Source organism: Arvicola amphibius, chromosome 2, assembly GCF_903992535.2.
Source record: "Arvicola amphibius chromosome 2, mArvAmp1.2, whole genome shotgun sequence".
NCBI classification, from domain to species: Eukaryota; Metazoa; Chordata; class Mammalia; order Rodentia; family Cricetidae; genus Arvicola; species Arvicola amphibius.
The window spans coordinates 7530018-7551652 of record NC_052048.2 but is presented as its reverse complement, the minus strand read 5'-3'; the positions used below and the strand labels follow the sequence as shown (position 1 = coordinate 7551652).

At 44.1% G+C, this 21635-nt stretch overlaps 1 protein-coding gene across 1 annotated transcript in view; it reads right to left on the bottom strand.

The window, feature by feature from the left end:
- Positions 1-21635, bottom strand: part of St8sia1 (ST8 alpha-N-acetyl-neuraminide alpha-2,8-sialyltransferase 1) — a 132568-nt gene that overhangs the window by 19198 nt on the left and 91735 nt on the right. Inside the window, exon 4 of the mRNA XM_038320700.1 lies at positions 19598-19690. Within this exon, the coding sequence (XP_038176628.1) occupies positions 19598-19690 (93 nt within the window). The remainder of the gene's footprint in view (positions 1-19597; positions 19691-21635) is intronic.

Sequence of the window (21635 nt, the reverse complement as noted above, 5' to 3'; positions counted from 1 at the left end):
CTATGTCATTATTTGGGAGCTGGCTGGTGGGAACAGAAAAAGACCCATTAAAATGCCACTCACATTCAAGATGGATCTGCCCACCTCCATCCCTGCCAGGTGTGCCTAGGTGCTTGTCTCTGGGTGATTCTGGATGCTGTCAGCTTGACAATGTTCACCATCACAGTTGGTGACCTGTGTTTGTCATTAAATTAAAAAAAAATATTAGCCTACAACTTTCAGTGGGCTGGGCAGGCAAACTGTCAGGCAGACCCTCACACGCGAAGTTGGGAGAGCTAGTGCTGATGGTTGTAGTAGGAAGAAGCTTGTTTGTTCCTGGCTGCCCACACCTGAAATAATCACACAGAAACTATATGTATGTATAGCTCTTACATCTTAAATTAACCCTGTTTTATTATTTTATATTTTATCATGGGGTTCATGGTTTACCGGTACTGGTGCGTGTGGGTGTCTTTCTCCTTGGCAGCTACCTGGTATCTTTCTGACTCCACCTACTTTCTCCTCTATCTCTGCTTGCAATTCTCACCTTGCCCTGTTCTGACCTATAATAGGCCCAAAGCCGATTCTTTATTAACCAATGGTATTCACAGCATACAGAGGGGAATTCCACATCAGATGGTGCTAAGGCAGAGCCAGCCTCAAAGGGAGAATCACAGGACCTCCTCTGCTCAGCTCTCACAGCCTTCTTTCAGGAACTGATTTGCATTAGAAAATCTCCAATTTGGTGTAAAAGAAAATCTCTAACATTTAAGGAAGAAAGATGCTGGGGAACTTGAATATTTTTGTCACAGTTGAGAGGAAAGGTTATCCATTTAAGATGCTAAAGGAATTTTAAAGTGGCAAGTGACCTTATTACTACTCACCTAGGGGACAGTCAGATGCACACTGTCTGCTGGGCTTTTTGCCACAAACAACAGCTATTTCCAATGATATTTTTTCCTCCGTGCTTCATGTGGTTTGAGTGTAAAATAACCCTTTTGTGTTTGGTTCCGTGGCACTATTTGGGGAGGTTTGGAAAGCCTTAGGGAGAGGAGCCTTGCTGGAGGAAGTGTGTCACATGGGGCATGTCTTGAGGCATTACCATCGAGACCCAATGCCTATCTGCACTCTGACTTTGAATTGCCCAGATGTGACCAAGCGGCTTGACATTCCTGTGGCCGTAGCCAAGAGCTATTCTTGCCATTGTGCCTTCTCTGCCACAATGGATGGTACCCTCAAACCCTGAGCAAACACAGCCTTTTATTCTGTGAAGTTGCCTCTTATGAGGTGTTTGACCTCGGTAATGAGAAAAGTAACTAATAGAACAGACAAATTAATTTATTTGCCTATTAACCTTAAATAAGATTCTATGTAACTGCTGGACGGTGGTGGCACATGCCTTTAATCTCAGCATTTGGGAGGCAGAAGCAGGTGAATCTCTGTGAGTTCAAGGCCAGCCTGGTCTACAAGAGCTAGTTCCAGGACAGGCTCCAAAGCTACAGCAAAACTCTGTCTCAAAAAACCAAAAAAAGATTCTGTATAATCATGTACTACACCATATATATATATATATATATATATATATATATATATATATATATGCCTGTGCATGTGTTAACCTATTACCATAGACAAACACGGGCTCTGAATTCGAACTAAAATAGGTACATACGCTCCCTGTACCTTCCCTGTCACGAGTCACAGCTTGTGTCTGCCACAGAAAAGCCAAAGTGAGGCGGGCGTTAGCAACTCTTTTAAAAATATCTCTCCAAGCCCCAAAGAGCAAAAACAAAGCCATGCGTGTATTTATTGTCTTCTCATGCTTGTCTTCATTAATTCCTGTTTTTATTGAGTAAACATTTGCTCACCTGTTCTGAAGGAAATGAAGATGAAATTAATTCACGATGTTTTAGAAAAGATTAAAAATATAATTCAGGAAAGGAAAATATGCCATGGCCATAAGCACATTTTAAACCACTGGGACATTTCTCAAGAGTGCTTGCTGTTTGTATCTGTATCCTTTAAGTAAGATCACACAAAAATATATCTCTATTTTGATAAGGTCTCACACTGTAGCTCTGGCTGGCCTGGAGCTCACAGAGATCCAGCTGCTCCTGACTCACTAGTGCCGATATTAAAGGCGTATGCCACCACACCTGGATTATTTTGTGAGGAAGAAAAACAAAGAAAAACCCTAGGCAAAAGAATTTCAGAGTCATTTAAAGACTCTGGGTGGATTTTGTTTTAGATGTGGGGTGTAGCAAACACATAGACTAGGTTCCTCATCCCCACAGCGGAGCCCCTGCTTTGCTGCATGGCCAGTCAACGCGATGTCAACTTACCCAGTGGGCTAGGTCCAGTCAATGTGATGAGAGCTCAGTCAATGAGGCCCAGACTTGATCAATGGGATTTAGGGGCAAGTCAGTGAGAAGAAGAATCAGTCTATAGAATGCTGGGTCAGTCAATAGGATATGGGTTCAGTGAGTGAGATATGGGTTCATATGAATTTGAATGCCATGAATACTGAACTAAGCTAAATGTGGGGAGGTCAGGAAATGGGGGCCCTCGATGTGGAAAGCAGTTCCCTCAGTCTGCAGACTGGTGATGGCTACAGATCATATACAGTGTGGCTTTTGGAGTTCTGCCCATTGCCCTCCATCAGGACCCTCCCCCTGGCTCTGAAGAGCCTTTCAGCAGAGCCTTTCCCTGTAGCCTAACCTTCCTGGGTTCCTCTGCAACATCCTAACACCATTGAAGGAGGCACCCAGTTCAGTGGTCGGTCCCTTTTGCCATCTGATCTTTTATGCATTGCACATTTCCCGATTGTTCCTTTATGACTGATTTTATTAGAGGCATTTTCTCTCCCAGGGAGGGAACACTTTACAAGTTCTCAATCCATGCTAATTCTTTTCTTTTCTCCTCCACGGAGCACCGCAGTGATTTGCACTCCTATTGTTGAGCGGCACAGGAGACTGTGGGAGCATCCATAGCTTTTTGCTTTATTTTTGCTACTCTGGCAGTTAAAAATAGAGAACATGCTGTTTTGATGTGAAAGTATTTAATTATTAATGCGGTTGAATACTTGCTAATCTTAGGAGCCATCTGTATTTACCTCTTCCAGATCTTTCCAATGCTGTAGCCAATCACCTCCCAAGCTTCCATAATTTCCATGGATGTCTACATACTATATCCACAGAGAGGAGACGTCTGCCCTTCCTCCTGTTAGCGCTTAGACAACTATTCTTTCACAAGTGGTTGTGGCTTTTCCTTCTTTTCATGATTGTCTGATTAGAACAAATTTACAAATTTGGAGGCATATATAAATCATTTTTTCTTGCATTTCTACGATCAGAAAGTATGCATATGAAGACTTTTTAGTTTTATAATATCCTTATTTTTGAAGTATTGATCCTTGACCTGGATTGAATACTTATCCCCATTGACCCAAAGTTACCATACATGTGAACCTCAAGAGACCACCTCAGAAATGGGTTCAGTATAGATTGTCACCATTAGGTCACAGTTAGAGTAGGTCCTAGCCCAGTGTCCTTATAATGGAGAGTCTAGAGAAGCAAACACAGAAAGGAGACCATGGAACCCCAGAAGCAGAAACTGAAGGGCTTGGGGTTGGCTTCTGGCTAAAGCAGAAGTTGGCTGAGGTGGGGAAGGCCCCTTGCCGGAGCTCCAAACAGTTCAAGGAGCAGAGGCCAGAGCTGGATCCTCAGTCCTCATGACTGGAAATGCAGGCACGTCTGTTGATTTAAGCCACTGTAGTTTTTGTCATTTGTTCTGGCCATTGTGACAATTAAACTTTGAAAAATATTTCATTACATGTGTCATTTGTTTGTGTGTGTGCACATGTGCACATGGACTGCAACACGTTTGTGGAGGTCAGGGGCTAAGTTTCAAGTCACGCAACAAGTGGGAGTAACCACAGTAGACTCTGTTACAGCCAAACTCCAAGAGATTCTCTTGCCGCTGTGTGTTTTCTTAGTTAGAGGAGAGGCCAGAGGCAACAACTTCCACTCCATCTGAGAGAGGATGCCTTGAAATGTCCTCCACCACTGGTCCTAAACTAATTACTTATAAATAATCCATGACTCTGTCTTTCTGTCTTCCTTCCTTCCTTCCTTCCTTCCTTCCTTCCTTCCTTCTTTCCCTCTCTCCCTCCCTCACTCCCTTCCTCCCTCACTCCCTTCCTCCCTCCCTCCCTCCCTCCCTCCCTCCCTCCCTCCCTCCCTCCCTCCCTCCCTCCTTTCCTTCTTTCCTTCCTTCATCTAGCATCTAGGTTTGTCTTTATTTCTTTGCATATGTATGTTTGTGTGATCATTGCTTGTTAATGTCTATATTTAAGAAAAAGGAGCAAGCTCACCCACTTGGAATCCACCATCTAACCTGGTTAAAGCTATCTAGCCAGGGACTTAACAGCAGAATAGCCCACATGGCTGTAACCAATCAAGTGACTGCCTTGTTTCTCCCCCTCCTCCAGTTCCCTTCCCCTAAACCTCAGCCAGCTTAGTTTGATGCTTCTTCATGACAGAATTGCTGTTCGCTCAGATACACACTTCAACGTTTTTGGTGCGGCTTGGTTCACGTTCTAACCATTCCCAAACTCCATGTCGGCATCTCATTAGTAGCTAGAAATGGGAGACTGAAAAAGGCCAGTCAGATCAGCAGACACAACAGAGCAAGGCTCCTTCGAGTCCCACAACCAGTTTAAAAACATGCAGCAAGGTACGGCAGCTTCCATATCTGTACTTCAACATTGCTTCCAGACCCGAGTCCCAGCTACACACATGAAGTTTCTATTCTTGAGCATTTGGCTCTAAGCTCTAGCACTTACCTGTAATAGACATGTGTGTAATATCCACTATAATCAAATAATTGAGGAAGGGTCTTAGAAATGTCCTCTCGGGTGCTTGGATTACATGTGCATGTTGGGTAGAGCAAAGGATGGTGCCTGTCAGACCTGTGCCTGTGTGACATCTGTCCTGCAATCCTGGGATACACAGAAGGCCGAGGCTACTGCCATCATTTTCCTTCATAAGCACACCGTGCTTCTCCGACTGTAGAATTTTGTTCCTATCTCTGTTGTTCGCAGTGTTGTCACATGTATCTAAGAGTTGTCTTTCTGGCAGCTTTAGCCTGGCGTTGCTTTGACTCCGGAAGGGTTTTTAGTGCTTAAAACTCTTTTTATCAAAAAAAAAAAAAAAAAAAAAAAAAAAAAAAAAAAAAAAAAAAAAAAAAAACCTTATGCCTGGTGATCTGATGGTTGCTTGTTTGTAATTCTTTCCTGCTGCTACAACTTTCCTCCTCTGAGTGTGTGTGTGTGTGTGTGTGTGTGAAAGTGTGTGTGTGAGAGTGTGTGTGTGAGAGAGAGTGTGTGTGTGAGTGTGTGTGTGTGAAAGTGTGTATGTGTGTGTGAAAGTGTGTATGTGAGAGTGTGTGTATATGTGTGTGTGAGAAAGAGTGCGTGTGTGTGTGAGTTGTGTATGAGTGTGTGTGTGAGAGAGAGTGTTTGTGTGTGAGTTGTGTGTGAGTAAGTTGTGTATGAGTGTGCGTGTGTGTGTGTTCTATGCACCTGTATCCATGTGTACACGCCTGTGGAGGCTGGAGCTTGACACTGCTGTCTTCCATCTTCCTTCCTCTGTCACTGTCCACCTTCTTGGGTTTTGTTCTTGACTTTGGAGGTGGGGTGTCTCATGGATTTGGTTAGATTGGTTGACCAGGAAGTTCCAGGGATCTATCCATCTTCCCCAGCTCTGCGGTTAGAGGCGTACACCACAAAAACTTTCCTGTGAGTGCTAGGGGTATGAATCCCAGTTCTCACGCTCTTGTAAGTCCTGAACCCCGGTTCTCATGATGGCACTGCAAGCATTTTGCCTCAGAGTCATCTCCCCAGCCCCATTTCTTGATTCTTCTTTGGAAAACCTAAGCCTGACGGATAAATCTTTCCTTTTCCCTTATGTGATTTGGAATAATATTCATCTCTGTGTGTTGTTTGTTTCTGTCAACATTGTTAAAGTTGAAATACAGAAGACGTTGCCTTTTGGCCTGCGCTTGCTCTCTGCAGCATTCACTGCAGACTGGATTTCCTTTCTTTGTTTGTTCATTCAAGACAGGGTTTCTCTGTGTAGCCCTGGCTGTTCTGGAACTCACCCTATAGACCAGGCTGTCCTGAACTCACAGAGATCTGCCTACTTCTGCCTCCTGAGTGCTGGGATTGAAGGCATCTACCACCACCACCCAGCTTGCTCCCCCATTTTAACATATTACATTTACTAATTCTTTGAGAATGTCATATACACATACAATGTATTTTGAATCAAACATATCCCCCACTTCTTCCTCTAACTTCTCCAGGCCCCGACCCCCACTCATCACCCCCACTCCCAGCTTCCCAGCTTTTGTTTTCTCTTTTGATAATTCCCTGAATCCAGTTTGTGCTGTCCATACCGGCATGGGTGTGGGCCACTACCGAAGCATGGTTGACCGCACTCCTGAAGGAAACTGACTCTTTCTTTTCTAGCATCCGTCAACTGTCGAAAGCTCCTCAATTTCAGGTGGGGCTCCTGAGCCCCTCTCCTTCCATGTCTTGAATTTTTCTTCCGGTCCCTCTGGAAAACCATTTTTACTCATGTCTTTTCCCGTGGGTGTTTGAATCACTTTTCCTTGAGTTCTAGGATTTCAGGAGTGCTGGTTAATTTTCTATTTTTTTAAGTAAAAGAAAAACAAAACAAATATAAAGAAATGAAGCCTCATTTCCAGGCCACACTTGGCTTCAGACTGGTATCCACATTATTTTGGGGGCTGCAGGTGCCAATCATTTAGATATTCATACGTTTTGTTTTTTAGATTTAGACTTACAGAGAACGCTGCAGTGCCAACTCCTGAACCTGCCTCGTATCTAGCTCACATTCATCTCTAAGGTCTGCCACGCCGTGAAAGGCTCTTCTGCTCCACTGAGCAGGTTAATGACTCAGGATTCATAAGAAGAATTGGGTTCTTCTTGCAATGACAGAAAAACTGCATCTCCATCTCCCCAATTCCAAGGGTGCTTGTCATCCCCCACCCTAGATTGTCCTCCTGCAGATTTTGTTCATCTCGGCCTTCAGAGTTCTGTCCTTCTTGTGTACTCTTGGTCACCTTCGGGGCTGTGCATTGTGAAGCAAGGTTGGGAAGAACACACAGAAAAAAAAGATACAGCAAAGGTGACCAGCCCAGAACCAGCCAGCTAGGAAAGCCACACACTTAGCTTCGGGGTGAGTTACCACTGCTTTCCATATTCCCAGATTCCTGTGCTATTCCGGCTACACTGGCTCGGTTTAGGATTGTGGCTCCCAACCCAATCCCCAATTCCTTGCAATTGGTGGAAATTTCCCATAGTCTCAAGCAGGGCATGGTGATTCTCTTGTCCCTATTTTCAGGTGTCTTGCAAGGTGTTTAATCTACTTATTTATGGTGATTTAGTTAAAACAAACACCCTGGTACTTGATGGAGTCCTACTCTGTGTCAAACACTCAACTGGACCCTGAGAATAAAAGGATGTGGAGAAAGAACCCAACACCTTTGGAAGGCTAACCCTTCTCAGTGACGGGCATGCTACACAAAGGGTGTGTATGTGCTCAGAGGCTTCCGTGAGCAGCTCCATCAGATAGATAAATGATGCTGGAGTCTGAGACAAACAGGAGAAAATGGAATGGGATGGTGAGCTGTAATTCTGTGTAGGAGATATGGTGATCTAGTGAAAACTACTGACTTGGGATTTTAATACAAAACTATGCCGTAAGAGAACATTTTTTAAAGAACTTCAGGAAGATATTAGGATACAATTACTGCAGTTCTTGGCCAGGAACTGTCAGAGTCAGAAGAAAGACTATGGAAATACTAAGTCAGTACAGTTTGCGGCTAATACAGAAGCCATACTGAGGGGTTTCTGCAGTTGAGTACACATGGGTGGTAACAGGAGTAATTGTTACCATCCGTACAAGGTGGTAGTACAACAAGAAGAGAAATACTCCTTCCCCACAGGCTCACTGAGGAAGAAGGGGCAGGCAGGTGATAAGAGCCAGCCGTCTTGAGGGAGAGGGCTGCATGACAGGACTGCTGCACACAAGAGAACTCATAGCAGCCTTGGTTGTCTGCAAAAGAGCCAAAGCCACGGGAGGTCACGTTGGTGAAAATTCCAGTGTGAATGCAGGGGCTCATGGGGCCCCAGCCCTAGCTAAAGAGCCATCGGCAGCTGCTGGCTGCTGGGATGGGGAGAGCCAGTCTTCTCTAAGGGTGTGGCCCATGCTTCAGTGGACAGCCCTATACTATGAGTAGCGCCTGTGGAGTGGGCGTGCGAGGAGTTGGACAGGCTGTGGGAGAGGGACCAGATCAAAACACATGTATACGTGTGTGCAATTCTCCAAGAATAGATTTTACTTTGTTTGTTTAAGGAATGACTGACGGTTTCACAGAGCAGAAGAGGAATGATGGGAATGATGACTGAGGCATCGTGGGACATTGGCTGTGGAGTGCCTGCAGGATGTCTAACTGGATTTAGGCCGACAGCTGTTGGAGTAGAGAAGGAACCTGAGATCTGGGCTAGAGCTACACTAGCGGCTATGGCCAAAGCTGGAGGCCCTGGGTGAGTTCTCCAAGGGAAGGTGACCTCTCTACGATTGGATCAAAGGAAGAAAGGGGAGGAAGGATTTATTTTATGCTGGGATTTGAACACGTACCATTCATCATCTTAAGGAAGAAACAGCAATGGGAATGGTCCCCAGTTGTGGCAGCGGATGGCTGCTTGCTCACCTCTTGGTGGGCCCACAGCTGGCTTTCTCTTTCCTTCCTTTCGATTCAGTTTGGGACTTCAGTCCATGAGATGGTGTGATTCTCACTCACACTTCTTCTCTCCTCTATTTACACTCTCGGATATGTAAGTCAGACCCTCACAGACACACCCAAAAACATACCTTGCCAGTGCCCATCATCTCTTCATCCAATCAAACTGATGTTCAAAATTAGCCTTAACAGAAAACAGATAGAGCTATAGGGAGGAAGGGAAGAAAGAAGAAAGGAAGGAGAAAGACAGAAAGCCAGGGAGAGAGAGAGTCTCAAAAGCCACATTGGTGAGCATCAACATAAAGGTCACATATAAAGGGAGACATCAACAAAGGAAGCCAGATAAAAATGGAGGGCATCTGGAAAAACCGATTTCAAGAACACAAAAGCAGGAGAAGTTGAGTCACAAGTATGAACAAATACTGGTTTCCATCTTCCAAATCACGGAGTCTCTACCACCAAATATTCATTTGATAACAACCTCTTCTACTGGTGACACTCAGAAACCTTTACAGAGCACAAAAGCTTTCAGCAGTAAATGCTGCTGTCTAATAAGAAGCCACGTTAGGAAGCCTGTGCCCCTGGGTATTCAGTGCTACCAGGCACAAGGTATTACCCTCCACATATTTGAGATACAAGCTTCTTGGCTGCACAGAGTTTATGGAGTGAGAGGTGACCCAAGGGAAAAAGAGAAGTGTAGGGGGAAAACAAGCTTGCAGGAGTCTCCAGCCAGGGCCAGCAGCAGACCTGTGACTGACCCCTGACCTCTGACCTCTGTGGCACTTCATGGCATGGGAGAGCCAAGTCTGTTTCCCATTAGTTCCCAAAGGCCGTCATTCATCTTAGCAGCATTTGTCCTGGGAAGGGCTAGCTGTCAAAGTAGGATGAGCAAAGACCACTACAAATTCCTTTCTAATCTTCTGCCTAAAATACCTTCCCAGCCCTCAGCAGCCCTAAGAGAGAGTCGAGATGTCCGCAATTCCTCTACATAAAGAGTTAGCCCATTTTATGAAAACTAAGTTTTCAACGGTAGCTCTAGATAGATACAAAAACATGGAGAGGAATAAAACGTGATTCCTCATCAACCACGAGAATGCATCCATAAAGACCGGTTTATCCGAGGACTTGTTATTATCTTGAGGAGAGGGACAGCCAAAACACAGGTCTGGCCAGGGGAGGGCTCCTGCGGCCAAGGCGTGCACTGGAAACAACAGGGTGTCTGTAACAGTGGAGGTGGGGCCAGTGTAAAGAAGAGAGTCCGGGCTGGCTTTTCTTCTCTTTGCAACAACAAGCTGTTTTGTTTAGGGTTTGTTGCTGTTGTTGTTTGTTTGTTTGTTTAGGGGGTTTCAGGAAGAGGACAGGGTTTCACGATATAGCCCAGGCTAAACTCAGTCTTGCAAGATTACAGGAACTCAGAGTTATTGGTGTACACCATACGTGTCCTCAGCAAACATGGTGACCTCTTGGGACACTGAGTCTCCATGTTAAGATACACTGCCAAAGGACAGTGTGACATCTTCCAAGAACCACAAAAATACATATCTCATGGCTGGGGATGTTCGTTTGCTCAGTGGCAAAGCAATAATAGAGCTGTGAATTCAATCCATAACTCACATGTCAGCACATGCACACAAAGACCGCAACCTAAAAACTGTCTTTCATCCCCAACATCCAAAACTATGCTTCTGAGATAGTCATCCTATAATCTGAGTACGTAAATTTCTGGAAGTCACCTTAGAAGAGTATTTTAATATCTAACCTATCATAGGAAGACCTTCTATCTAGGCCATAGTCAGAAGGTGCCATTCCCACTTAGAATTAATCCAATTAAGAAAAGCTCTCCCTTACAGATGTGCCAGAGGCTTGTCTCATAGTTGATTCCTGTGGTGATTTATAAAAGAAACATGCTCGCTATGAACTCAGGTATTTGAACACTTGATCCTGAGGACTTTTCCTCAGCCCCATGGGAAAGCCTAACTTACTATTCTAACAGTATCTCCTTCAGCCTCCCCTTGCCATCTTTACTCTCAGAGTAATCAGTATGGATTTCTTCCCCTGGGCATCAGAGGAGGCAGAAATAAAAATCCAGAGCAAGAAAAGCCAATAAGAAACAGCCCTTGTGGGAAGAAATCACCTGACAAGAATAAGGAAGGCCCTCGGGAGATAATTCAGTAAGATGCCTGCCATACAAGTGTGAGGTCCTGAGTTTGGATCTCTGGAACTCACATAAAAGGAACTCCGTATGCCAGCCCCCTGGCAATGCCAGCCCCCTGGCAATGCCAGCCCCCTGGCAATGCCAGCCCTCATGATAGGGTTCCCAGTGTGAGTAGACAGCATCGGCAAGCTCCAGATTCAGTGAGACATGGCCTTAATACATAAAGTAAAATAAGTCAGGACGGATCAAGGAAGACAGTTGGTGTGAACTTTGGGGCCCACAGGCCATGCTTCTAAGTACTTGTGAAGATGCATGTATACATACATGCAAAAATGGAGGGTAAGAGTCTGGGCTGGCCAAGGACAGGCTAATTCTATGTCATGCTCATGCAAAGGGTTTAATGTCTTCGACTGAGCTGCTGTGGATCTTAAAATGCCAAGTTATTAAAAGATGGGAATAAGAATCACTGATCTGATGTTGATCAGTTCTAACACATTTGGGAAAATTGCAGTTGGATTTTGCTACTGCACTGGGAAGGAATGACTGCCAGTGGTAATCTTAGGGGACCCCACAAACAGGAAGGCAGTGGGTAGCAACTGGAAAGGTCTCCACAAACAGGAAGGCAGTGGGTAGCAACAGGAAAGCTCTCCACAAACAGGAAGGCAGTGGGTAGCAATGGGAAAAGGTAAACTCTCTTGCTCTGTTCTCCCTCCTCCAGCCTCCCACAGTCGGCTCCAGTGCCCCTGGGATGGCCAATCTTGGATATCAGTCTGAACATGTGATTTTGTCAGCTGTATTTCTGTTGCTGTGACAAAGTCTCATGGCCAAAATCAGCTTAAAGAAGAGTATATTTTGGCTTTCCCAGGGGGAAAGTCCATGATGGGGAGGAAGGCTTGCAGCAGGCGGCTGAATCATGGAGCATAGAGATCACATCTCAGCTACACACAGGGAAGCAAAATGTGTGACCTGGGAGTGAACTGAAGCCACCAGTCCTCAAAGCCTGCCCCCCCCCCCGCCCCATGACACATCCTCCAACCTTCAGGCTCCACCTCCTTAAGGTTCCACAACTTTTCCAAACAGCACCGCTCACTCAGGATCAAGTGTTCAAATATCCGAGCCCATGGTGAGCATGTTTCTTTTATTTAAACCACCACAGGAATCAACTATGAGGCAAGCCTCTGGCACATCTATAAGGGAGAGCTTTTCTTAACTGGATTAATTATAAGTGGGAATGGCACCTTCTGACTATGGCCTAGACATAAGGACTTCCCAGAATCCAGTGTGGCTCTCCAGGAATCCCCCAGTTCTTCAGAACCAGATTGGGACAGCTATGTCTTCTAGCCTGGTTTTTAGCCTCTCCAGTGTGAAGATACCAGTGATGCACTGTCTAGACTATACTGTGCAAGCCAATTTAATAATTCCTCTTTTAATATAAATTCATTGTTTTGGTTTTATTCCTCTAAAATGTCTGATTAATACAGGAGGTATCATAGAACTGGTGGGCAAAGAAATGTGATCTGTAGGTGATAGTACCATAGATCAGACTGCAGAACAAGGGCCAGAAAAAGAGGGGCAGAAACCTAAAAAGTGACCGACATTCCTGAGACACACGATGTAGTGACTATGGTGGCCGTGAGAAAGGATTCCTGCATTTGCGAGCTGGACTCTCATCATCTGGAGGTAGTTTCAACCAAACCAGGGAAGACTTCAAGGATTTCAAATTCAGTAACAGAAAAATTGAGACGGAAAAGATTATAGGATCCACAGACTGGAGCAATGAGAGAGATTAGGAATGCTAGTGTTGAAGTTTGGTGTGCCCATTGGGTAACCAATCTGATATTCAACCCTGGAGTTGAAAATATAGTCTGGGAGGGAAAGAACATAGCAGAATCTATGGAGCATTGGGAACTATGAGACTAGGTGAGCTCCTAGTCTAGACAGTAAGTAGAGAAAGGGAAAGTGGGATGTTAGATCCGTAGATGAAATTAGCAATGCACATATGGGTGAAGGAAGAAACAAGCTAAGTAACAGCTGCTCAGACAGGAGAATCAAAAGATCAAAGGTCTCCTAAAATCCTGACAGTTCAAATAAGATGGAAACTACTTAGACAATTGGTTCAATAGCAGTGTGATTGAGGAAGAAATTCCAGGAATTTCCAAAGTGGAAGACGTGAACTTGGAGTTTGAAAAGTCCCGTTGAGTGCCACACAATGAGAGAAATCAGGCCAAAACACAATAATTATGAAATTTCAAAATATAGAGAAGAATGGCTGGGTGTGGTGGCTCATATTTTGTAATCCTACCAGGATGCTGAGCCAGGAGGATTGCTATGAGTTTGAGGCCAGCCTGAGCGGGAGTGAGATTGTCTTGAAAGCCAAAACCGAAGACTCCCAATACAGAGCAGAAGGGAACCAGACTGTAAAGCAGGTGGCAATAAAAGACCGGGTTGCATACAAAGAGATCAGGACATGGAATATCATCATTTCATGTCCCCCAAACACCGGACATAGAAAACACTGGGTGAGCTTCTTCAAAAGGTTGAAAGGATTTATAAATTAGAACGGCATTCTGGGGCTAGAAACATGGCTCAGAGGTTAACATCCAAGAGCCCTTGCTGACTTTGTGGAGGGCGGGAGTTCAATTACCAGCACCCATGATGGGTAGCTCACAAATTTCACCTCCAGGGGAATCTTATGCCCTCTTCTGGCCTCCAAGGGCATTGCGTCTAGGTGTGCATCCACACAGGTACATAATCAAAAATAAAATGTTTAAAAACATGTTTAGAAATAAAATCCTAATAAAAACATTCATAGTATATGAAAGTATAATACTGACAATGTCAGACACAAAGGATCTCAACACTTTTGCTTTCTTTTACTTTTTCTGAGGAAACTCTTGGAGAATAAGTGCTCAAAAATGCAAAACAATATTTTAAAACAACAAAAAAACCCTTTGTCGAGAAAAACATGATTCAAGTTATAAGAATTCAGAGGTCCCATTCATGTAAAGAGCAACACTAATCTGTAGGACAATGGTGGAAGAAGGTTCCGGAATGATTAGCCTTGCACTAGAGAATAAAATGTGTGTGTTTCTGGACCCATTCCTCTAAAAGGATGCTTTCTGGTGCTCTGGGCTTCACTGAAGTTATTGGAGCACCTTGAGAAGGTCGGAGAAGTCGTGAGAGCCAAGGGCACTCAGAAAACAAAGTAAACCAGGGATGGGACAGGTGTGGGACAGGTGTGTACCCCAGGTAAAGGGACTAGGACGTCAGGCCCCTAGCGCATGAGAACATGGTGACTGACTCAGGTGACAGAGCTGATGGGAGGCTGTTGATAGCGACGACTTGTTCTCGCGTCTATTTTCTCAGTGAGAAGAAAGGATATTATTAGCTGGAGGTGAATGGGAAGGCAGCATTAAAGTAAAAAGATGTGTCCTTAAAAGATGGGGTTTGAACCAACATGAAAAGTGGTCTAAGACTCCCTACTCGTTCTGAGAGGTGCATGGGCAGGCTCTCCAGTCACTCTTTCTCTTCAGATCATTAGGCACAGCTAGGGGAAGGTGATGGAAACTACGAAGAACAGACATTATCCCCAAATAGGGACTGAGCCAAGAATGTGATACACAAGCTCCATGTGGTTGCTAGGAAAACTAGGGAAAGAAGAGGTCACCTGCAGTGGGGTGGGCAGAAGTGGGAGGTGGCTGAACAGAGACAGTGGCTGAGCCTCCCGAAGAAAAGTCATTTCCGGACTTTAAAGAAAGCTTTGCAGTCAAAATATCAGAAGTGTTGATGTGGAAAGATGAGCAGCAAAATGAGCAGAGATGCTGAGAGAGAGCCGTCACCCTTCATCTCAGACAGACGTAATCACCGTTTATCCAGGTGGGACATGGGGAGCGTCTAGTTGGAGGCTACATCTATAAGCAGTTATTTGGTGGTGGAGTACTTTTGTAATAAACAGCTCCAAGCCACTGGAGATAGGAGGTCTTGTCAATTATGCTTTAATAAAAAGGTTCCCCATAGTAACCCATGGAGGCAGGCTCTCTTTCCACCGGCTCATCACGCTAACATCGTCATGCTGTGGCATGACCATGGCTTGCTCTACTTTCACTTTTGTATTGTTAATGGTTATCAGATGTGGATTCTTCACCTGTCCTTATATCCCGCTGCTGTTTGTATCAGTTGCTTTTTTTTGTGGGGACAAATCATGAACACACAGCTAATAGAGGAAAGCTTATTTGGAGTTGCAGAAGGACAAGACTCTATAGTGGCAGAGTGGAGGCATGATGGCTAGAGCAGGAAGCTGAGAGCTCACATCTTAGACCACAAGCAGGAAGCAGAAAGATAATTTGAAATGGTATTAGTCTTTAGAATACCTCCTCCAACACAGTGACACCCAAGCTTCCCCCAAATAGTGCTACCAGTTCTGGACACTGGATAAAGCTATGAGGTTGAAGTCTGGGTCGCCTTGGAGACCCCAAGATGTTGGAGATACCAGGATCTTGGGATACCTGCTGAGGAGAGTTGCTAACAGGAAGTGGAGCCAGCTCAAGAGAAAGAAGTGTGTTACAGTCAACAAATCTGAAAGGAATTGAAGATCTGAAGAGCGTTTTGACATCAGACATGGAGATGTAGAGTTTAGTCTGCCCAGATGGTTTTTGGTCTTGCTTTGGTCCAGTATTGCCTCACTGTTTTGGAACAGTAATGTTTATCCTATGTTGGAAGTATGTGATCTGCTTTTATCGTTTTGACTTTATGGGGGATTACAGTTAATAGATTGCATGAATCTCAGAAGAGACTTTTGAACTTTAAAACATTGTTGATGCTGGGACAGACAGTGGGAACTTTTGAAGTTGGAACAAATCCATATTGGATTATGATATTACTGCAAGCTTATAGGGGTCAGGGCGTGGAATGTGGTAGTTTGAATGCAATTGGCCTCCATAAGCTCATATGGAGTGGCACTATTGGGAGGTGTGGCCTTGTTAGAGTAAGTATGGCCTTGTTGGAAGAAGTATGTCACTGTAGGGGTGGGATTTGAGGTCTCAATGCTCAAGCCACACCCAGTGTCTCAGTTCACTTCCTGTTTCCTCTACAAGATGTAGAACTCTTCAGCTACCCCTTTTACATCATGTCTGCCTGCACAACCACCATGTCCCAACATGAGGATGATGGACTGAACCTCTAAACTGTAAGCCACCCAATTAACGTTCTCCTTTGCAAGAGTTGCTGTGGTCATGGTGTCTCTTCACAGCACTAGAAACCCTAACTAAGACAGTGTCTGAGGAAGTTGTGACATCTTTGGGAAGTCTCACTGGGGAAGTGGGTTGTTTGGGACAGGCTTTGGGATATATGAGGCAGTCCATTTTCAGCCCTAGCTCTCTGCTTCCTGATTTGCCCATAAAGTCACCGGTTGCCTCAGCTCTAGCTGCATTACCCATAATCTGGTCCTGCTGCCATGATACCACACTGCTATCTTATCACCATGCTTCCTTACCATGATTGACTGTACCTCCTCAAATCATGAACCAGAATAAATCCTTCCTACATTAAGCTGCTTCTTTCAAGCATTTGATGTTTTTCACCTCTTAGAGTCACTGCTCTCCCAGGCATGGCTTATCTGTGATAGCTGTCAACCCCTAGGTGTAATCTCTCCAACCACTTCCCAGTACACAGATGATACTGCTCATTAATTATTAAGACATATAAATATTCATGTCTATTGTGCAGTCCCACAGCCGTACTTTAAGGTTTAATTTTGTATTGGGAAAATCCTTGCTTTTCTTTCCAGTTTACCAATTCTCTCTTCAGCTGTGTCTACTCTGACGTCAGTCCACTTCAACAATTATTCCATGCATTTCTAAAAGATCTACTTGTTTTCAAATTTGTTTACTTTTAATTCTTTATTGACTCATCATGTTTTGCTACAATGAATTCATGTTTTGTAACTTAGCATACAGGACAATCTTCTATGTTCTCAGGCATTTGTATGGGTGATTATTTTGTTTGCTGTCTGTTGCTAAAGATGATCACTGTTAATGTCCAGAGTGCACTGAAGGGCTTGCTTATGACACTGCATTTGTTTGAACATGGTAAGTGAGAACTCCGAGAGCATTTTTCCTAATGAATTTACATTAGCTTCTATCAGGCATTGACAGTTACTTCTGACCTTCAACCACCTTAAACCACTGTTCAGGTTCACCGCAGGGAGGGCACTTGGAGTCTAGGGCCTGGCCTCTTTTTCTAAGCTTCAGTGTGTAATCTTTACAGGTTTTAGGATCCTACTATCTATTCTGTATTTGGATTTGGGGAGGCTAGGGGAAGCATGTAGATGCCCTTGAACTTTCTCATGTGTTTAATAATGCATTTAAAAGCACATTTAACCCAAGAACAAGATGTATTGCAGCAGGAGGTCCACTGGAGGAACAATCTGAGACATCAGGCAGATTGATCTCATTGACTCTGTTGCATTATCTCAATTTCTCAATAGTCCTGAGATGAAGAATTTTACTCCCAACTAACAGAAAGGAGCTTAAACAACTCCGATTACAGAGCTATAAGTGTAGAAGTATTAAACTCAAAAGCAGATCTGTTGATGGTGCTGGGATTGAAGGCAGGGCATTGTATGTGGTCGGCAAGCACTCTCCCGATGAACTACACACCCAGCTCCTGACCCCCATGCTATTTGTAACATTGCCTCTCATTTGAGTGCTGTGCATCCATAGCATCCTAGGGGTATTTTTATCACTACTGTGCTCAATCCAGGCGTTTCTTTCTCATCTCGACTGCGTTCAATTCTAGCTTTAGGTCTGCTTTCTAATCCAACTGAGTGGCTAATCCTTGGTGCTAGCAGTGAAACACTGTATTGCGTTGGAAGATGAGAGAAAGACGAAAGTCAGCAGAAGGGGCAGAAGTTTCAGGAGCTCCATCTAAAACACATAAACTCAGAGAGAGACTGTTCTGATCTTCTTATATAAGCCCAAGTTACTTTCCTTAAAAATCAGGATACTTTTGTAAAGTACATACGTAAAATGTTTGCTAGGAAGCGGGGGAAATGGCTCACTCGTGAAGTGCTTGCTCCCACGAGGAAGGACCTGAGTTCAGATCCTCAGTGCCACATAAAAGCCAAGTGCAGTAGTGGGGACCTGTAACCCTAGCACTTGGGAGACAGGGGTGTGAGAATCATGTGACCTTGCCGGTTAGACAGCCAACCCAGCTAATCGGCGGCCTCTAAATTTAGTTAAAAATCAGAAAATTTTATTTTTCATAAAATAAGATGGAAAAGTAATTGAGAAATGCATACAGTGTTGACTTCTGGCCTCCACGTGTGTGTGTGCATGCGCATGTGTATGCATGTGTACGTGTGAGTGTGTGCATGTATGTGTATGTGTGTACATGCATGTATGTGTGTGTGTTGTATATGTGTGTGTATTTTTGCATGTGTGTATGTGTGTGCATGTGTGTATGCCTGTGTGTGTGTATACGTATATGTGTGTGTGTGAGTGTGTGTGGTGTGGACACACACTCACACACACACATGAGAAAGGTAAAGAAGAAACAAAGAAAACAGTTGTTGATGAATGAAGTCTTATGTTGCACAAACCTCCAGGCCACAAAAGGACACAGTCATAACAGAGGAGTCTTCCTCTGAGTTGGAGTGGGGCAGGAATATCTCTAGAAGCAACCAGAATATGTTGTGCTTCATCTTATTCAGGGACAGACTCTGGGCAGGTCCCCACACCTAATTTAATGTTGACTAATTAGGTGTCAGGGAGAGGATTCTATCCAGTGACACTTACTTTGTGACAGAAGTAATCTGAGCCGGGCTTTCACACCACGACAGATCATACCAAAAACCACTCTGAGATTTGACAATGGGCACATCAGAACATAAATAACACATAAGGAACTGAACAGCTGCAATTTAACTCCTGCCAAAAATACTAAACAATCTGATAACAGTTTAAAAAAGGATGGCATTTCTTAAATTATTTTGAAGGATACTTGAACAAACACACTTCAAATCCAGTAGGTCAGACCCACAAGTGGGTCCCTACTCTCTCTTTCTTTCTAAACAGTCTTAGCTCACCAGTAGGTTTCATTCATGAGAGACTGTCCCCTAAATGCTCCCATAGTGACTGCCAAGTATTCTGAAATTGATACCGCTAAGAATTTTCCTTCTGCCCTCCAAAGTTTGATACGGTATAGTCAATCTAATATAACCACATGCTCTTGTGCATTCTGAAAGCATTGCTGTCTTGCGCACATGTGGCAAATTGGTTGTTTCTTTGCTTTTAGTTTAAAAAGTCAGTTCACAATTGCTGATCAGAAAGTCGGACCAGAGCCAGCATGCTGGATATGAGTAGTATTGAGTGGGCAGGATGCTATGCGGTGCTCCCAGCAAAACAATCGATCCCCCTGTCCTTTACACCATCTCTAACAGAGAGAGGAAGCATGAAATCCCCAGCCCTCCTGCCACACTGCCTAGCTTATTTACGATTCCCTCCTCCATCCTTCCTGCCTGTCCAGATGGCTTCCCTCTTTGTTTCCAGGCTGACTTATGCTCACTCCCTTTAAGATGCTGATGACTTCACAGACCTTCCTCTTCAGTCCCCACAAAGAGAAACCTTCAGGTCTTACCTCTGTCGAATTATGCTGGGATTAGCTGTCACCAGCTGAGTTTTGGAGCCGACATCTCTGGTGTACTCACTTGACAAGGGAGGGAGATTGCATCTAGAAACGCAAAAAGGAACGCTTCAGAATGACTCATGCACTTTTAAATCAAGTCAATGATAAGGACCCAAAGAGAAAGGTTAATTCTGGCTCAATTCACAAATAACTGTTTGCAGCACCGTTCCCTTTCATGGGCATTAGATGACTAATTAACTATTAGCATTACCAAAGTGCTGGGGCTTATATGATTTGTGTGGGGCGGGTGGGTGGGTGTTGTTGCTGTTTTAGAAGCAAATGTCAGTGACAGAAGTAGATGATCTACCAAAGAGAAGAGACAATAACAACAATGTCTCTGTTTTACTAAAAATATATCTGAAGTATGGTGTTCCACACTTGCAATCCCATACTTGGAGGGTAGAGGATACAGAGCCCAAAGTAACCTTGGTTACACAGTGAGTTTGAGGTCAGCCTGGGCTACATGAAACCTTGTATCAGATAGATAGATAGATAGAAAGATAGATAGATAGATAGATAGATAGATAGATAGATAGATAGATAGATAGAGATGATTGATAGATAGATAATATACAGATAGAATGAATAAATAAATAACAAAAATAAGTAGAATGAATGAATGAATGAATGAATGAATTGTTGGCTGAGGTTTCTGTCCTGCCTAGTTCCTGTAGTTGTTAAGTCCCAAGGAAATCACATAGAGGTCTACATTAATTATAAACTGATTGGCCCAGTAGCTCAGGCTTCTTATGAACTCTCATAACTTACATTAGCCCATAATACTTGTCTATGTTAGCCACGTGGCTTGATACCTTATTTGTCGAGGCAGCCACATCTTGCTTCTTCTGCGTCTGGGTCACAACTGCAGACTGCACTTCCCTCTTCCCAGTATTCTCGTTGCTCTGCTTTTACTTCCTGCCTGGTCATCCCACCAATACTTTCTGCCTGGCCAATCAGCATTTTATTAAAAATAATGCAAGTGACAGAATAAAAGACCATTGTCCCACAGCAATTAATTAATAAAATAAAGGCCTGAGAGGCAGTTCAGCTGTTAGGAGTACTTAATGCTCTTGCAGAGGACACAGGACTCAGCACCCACAAGGCCGCTCACAACTGCCTGTCAATCCAATTCTAGGAGCTCTAGTGCTGTCTTCTGGGTTTTGCTGGCATCTGCACATGTGTGATACATATGAACCGACACACATCTATATAAAATAAGATGAATTTTTATAAATGATGAAAAAAACAGCATTTGAAGTGTGGAACAGAGTACTTTAAACTTGGAATGAAGGCTCAGAAGGTAGAGGGCAGATGCCCCACCCCACATTCTCTACCTACATCAGTTTTTATGAAACACTGATGGATTTGGTTGTTTCCTATGTTTTTCTTTATTTTTCAGAAATTTACATTATAGCAGCACTTTCTGGGTCACCTACTATTCAGCTAACCTAATGCATGAAGGATTTTTGTATATGTGGCCAAGGTGTCAGTGGGTTAATGTGATGACAGGGCATTGTCACCCAAAGAATGGTGGCATTCTGTACCATTCCTGCTCTGCCAAGAGCAAAAGTAAGAGCAGTGTGTGTGTGTGTGTGTGTGTGTGTGGTGTGATATGCTCTCATGTGTGCACACACATGCATATGCTATACAAGTGCACATCCATACGTATGTGCACACATGTGAAGAGCAGAGGTCAACAATAAGCATCCTCCTCAGTCCCTGTCCACCTTATTTATTTTTTGAGACAAACTGGACCTGGAGCTCGCTGACCTGGCTGCACTAACTGGCCAGTGAGCTCCAGGATCCTACTGCCTCCGCTTACATGGCACTAGGATTATAGGCACATGCCACCATGCCTGGCTTTTGCTATTTCCATGAGGTATTAGGGGAGTGGAACTCATATCCTCAAGCTTGTGTGGCCGGTACTTCACCAGCTGAGCCATCTTCCCAGTCTGTACAGTGCTGTATTCCCATGAGAGAAAGCAATCAA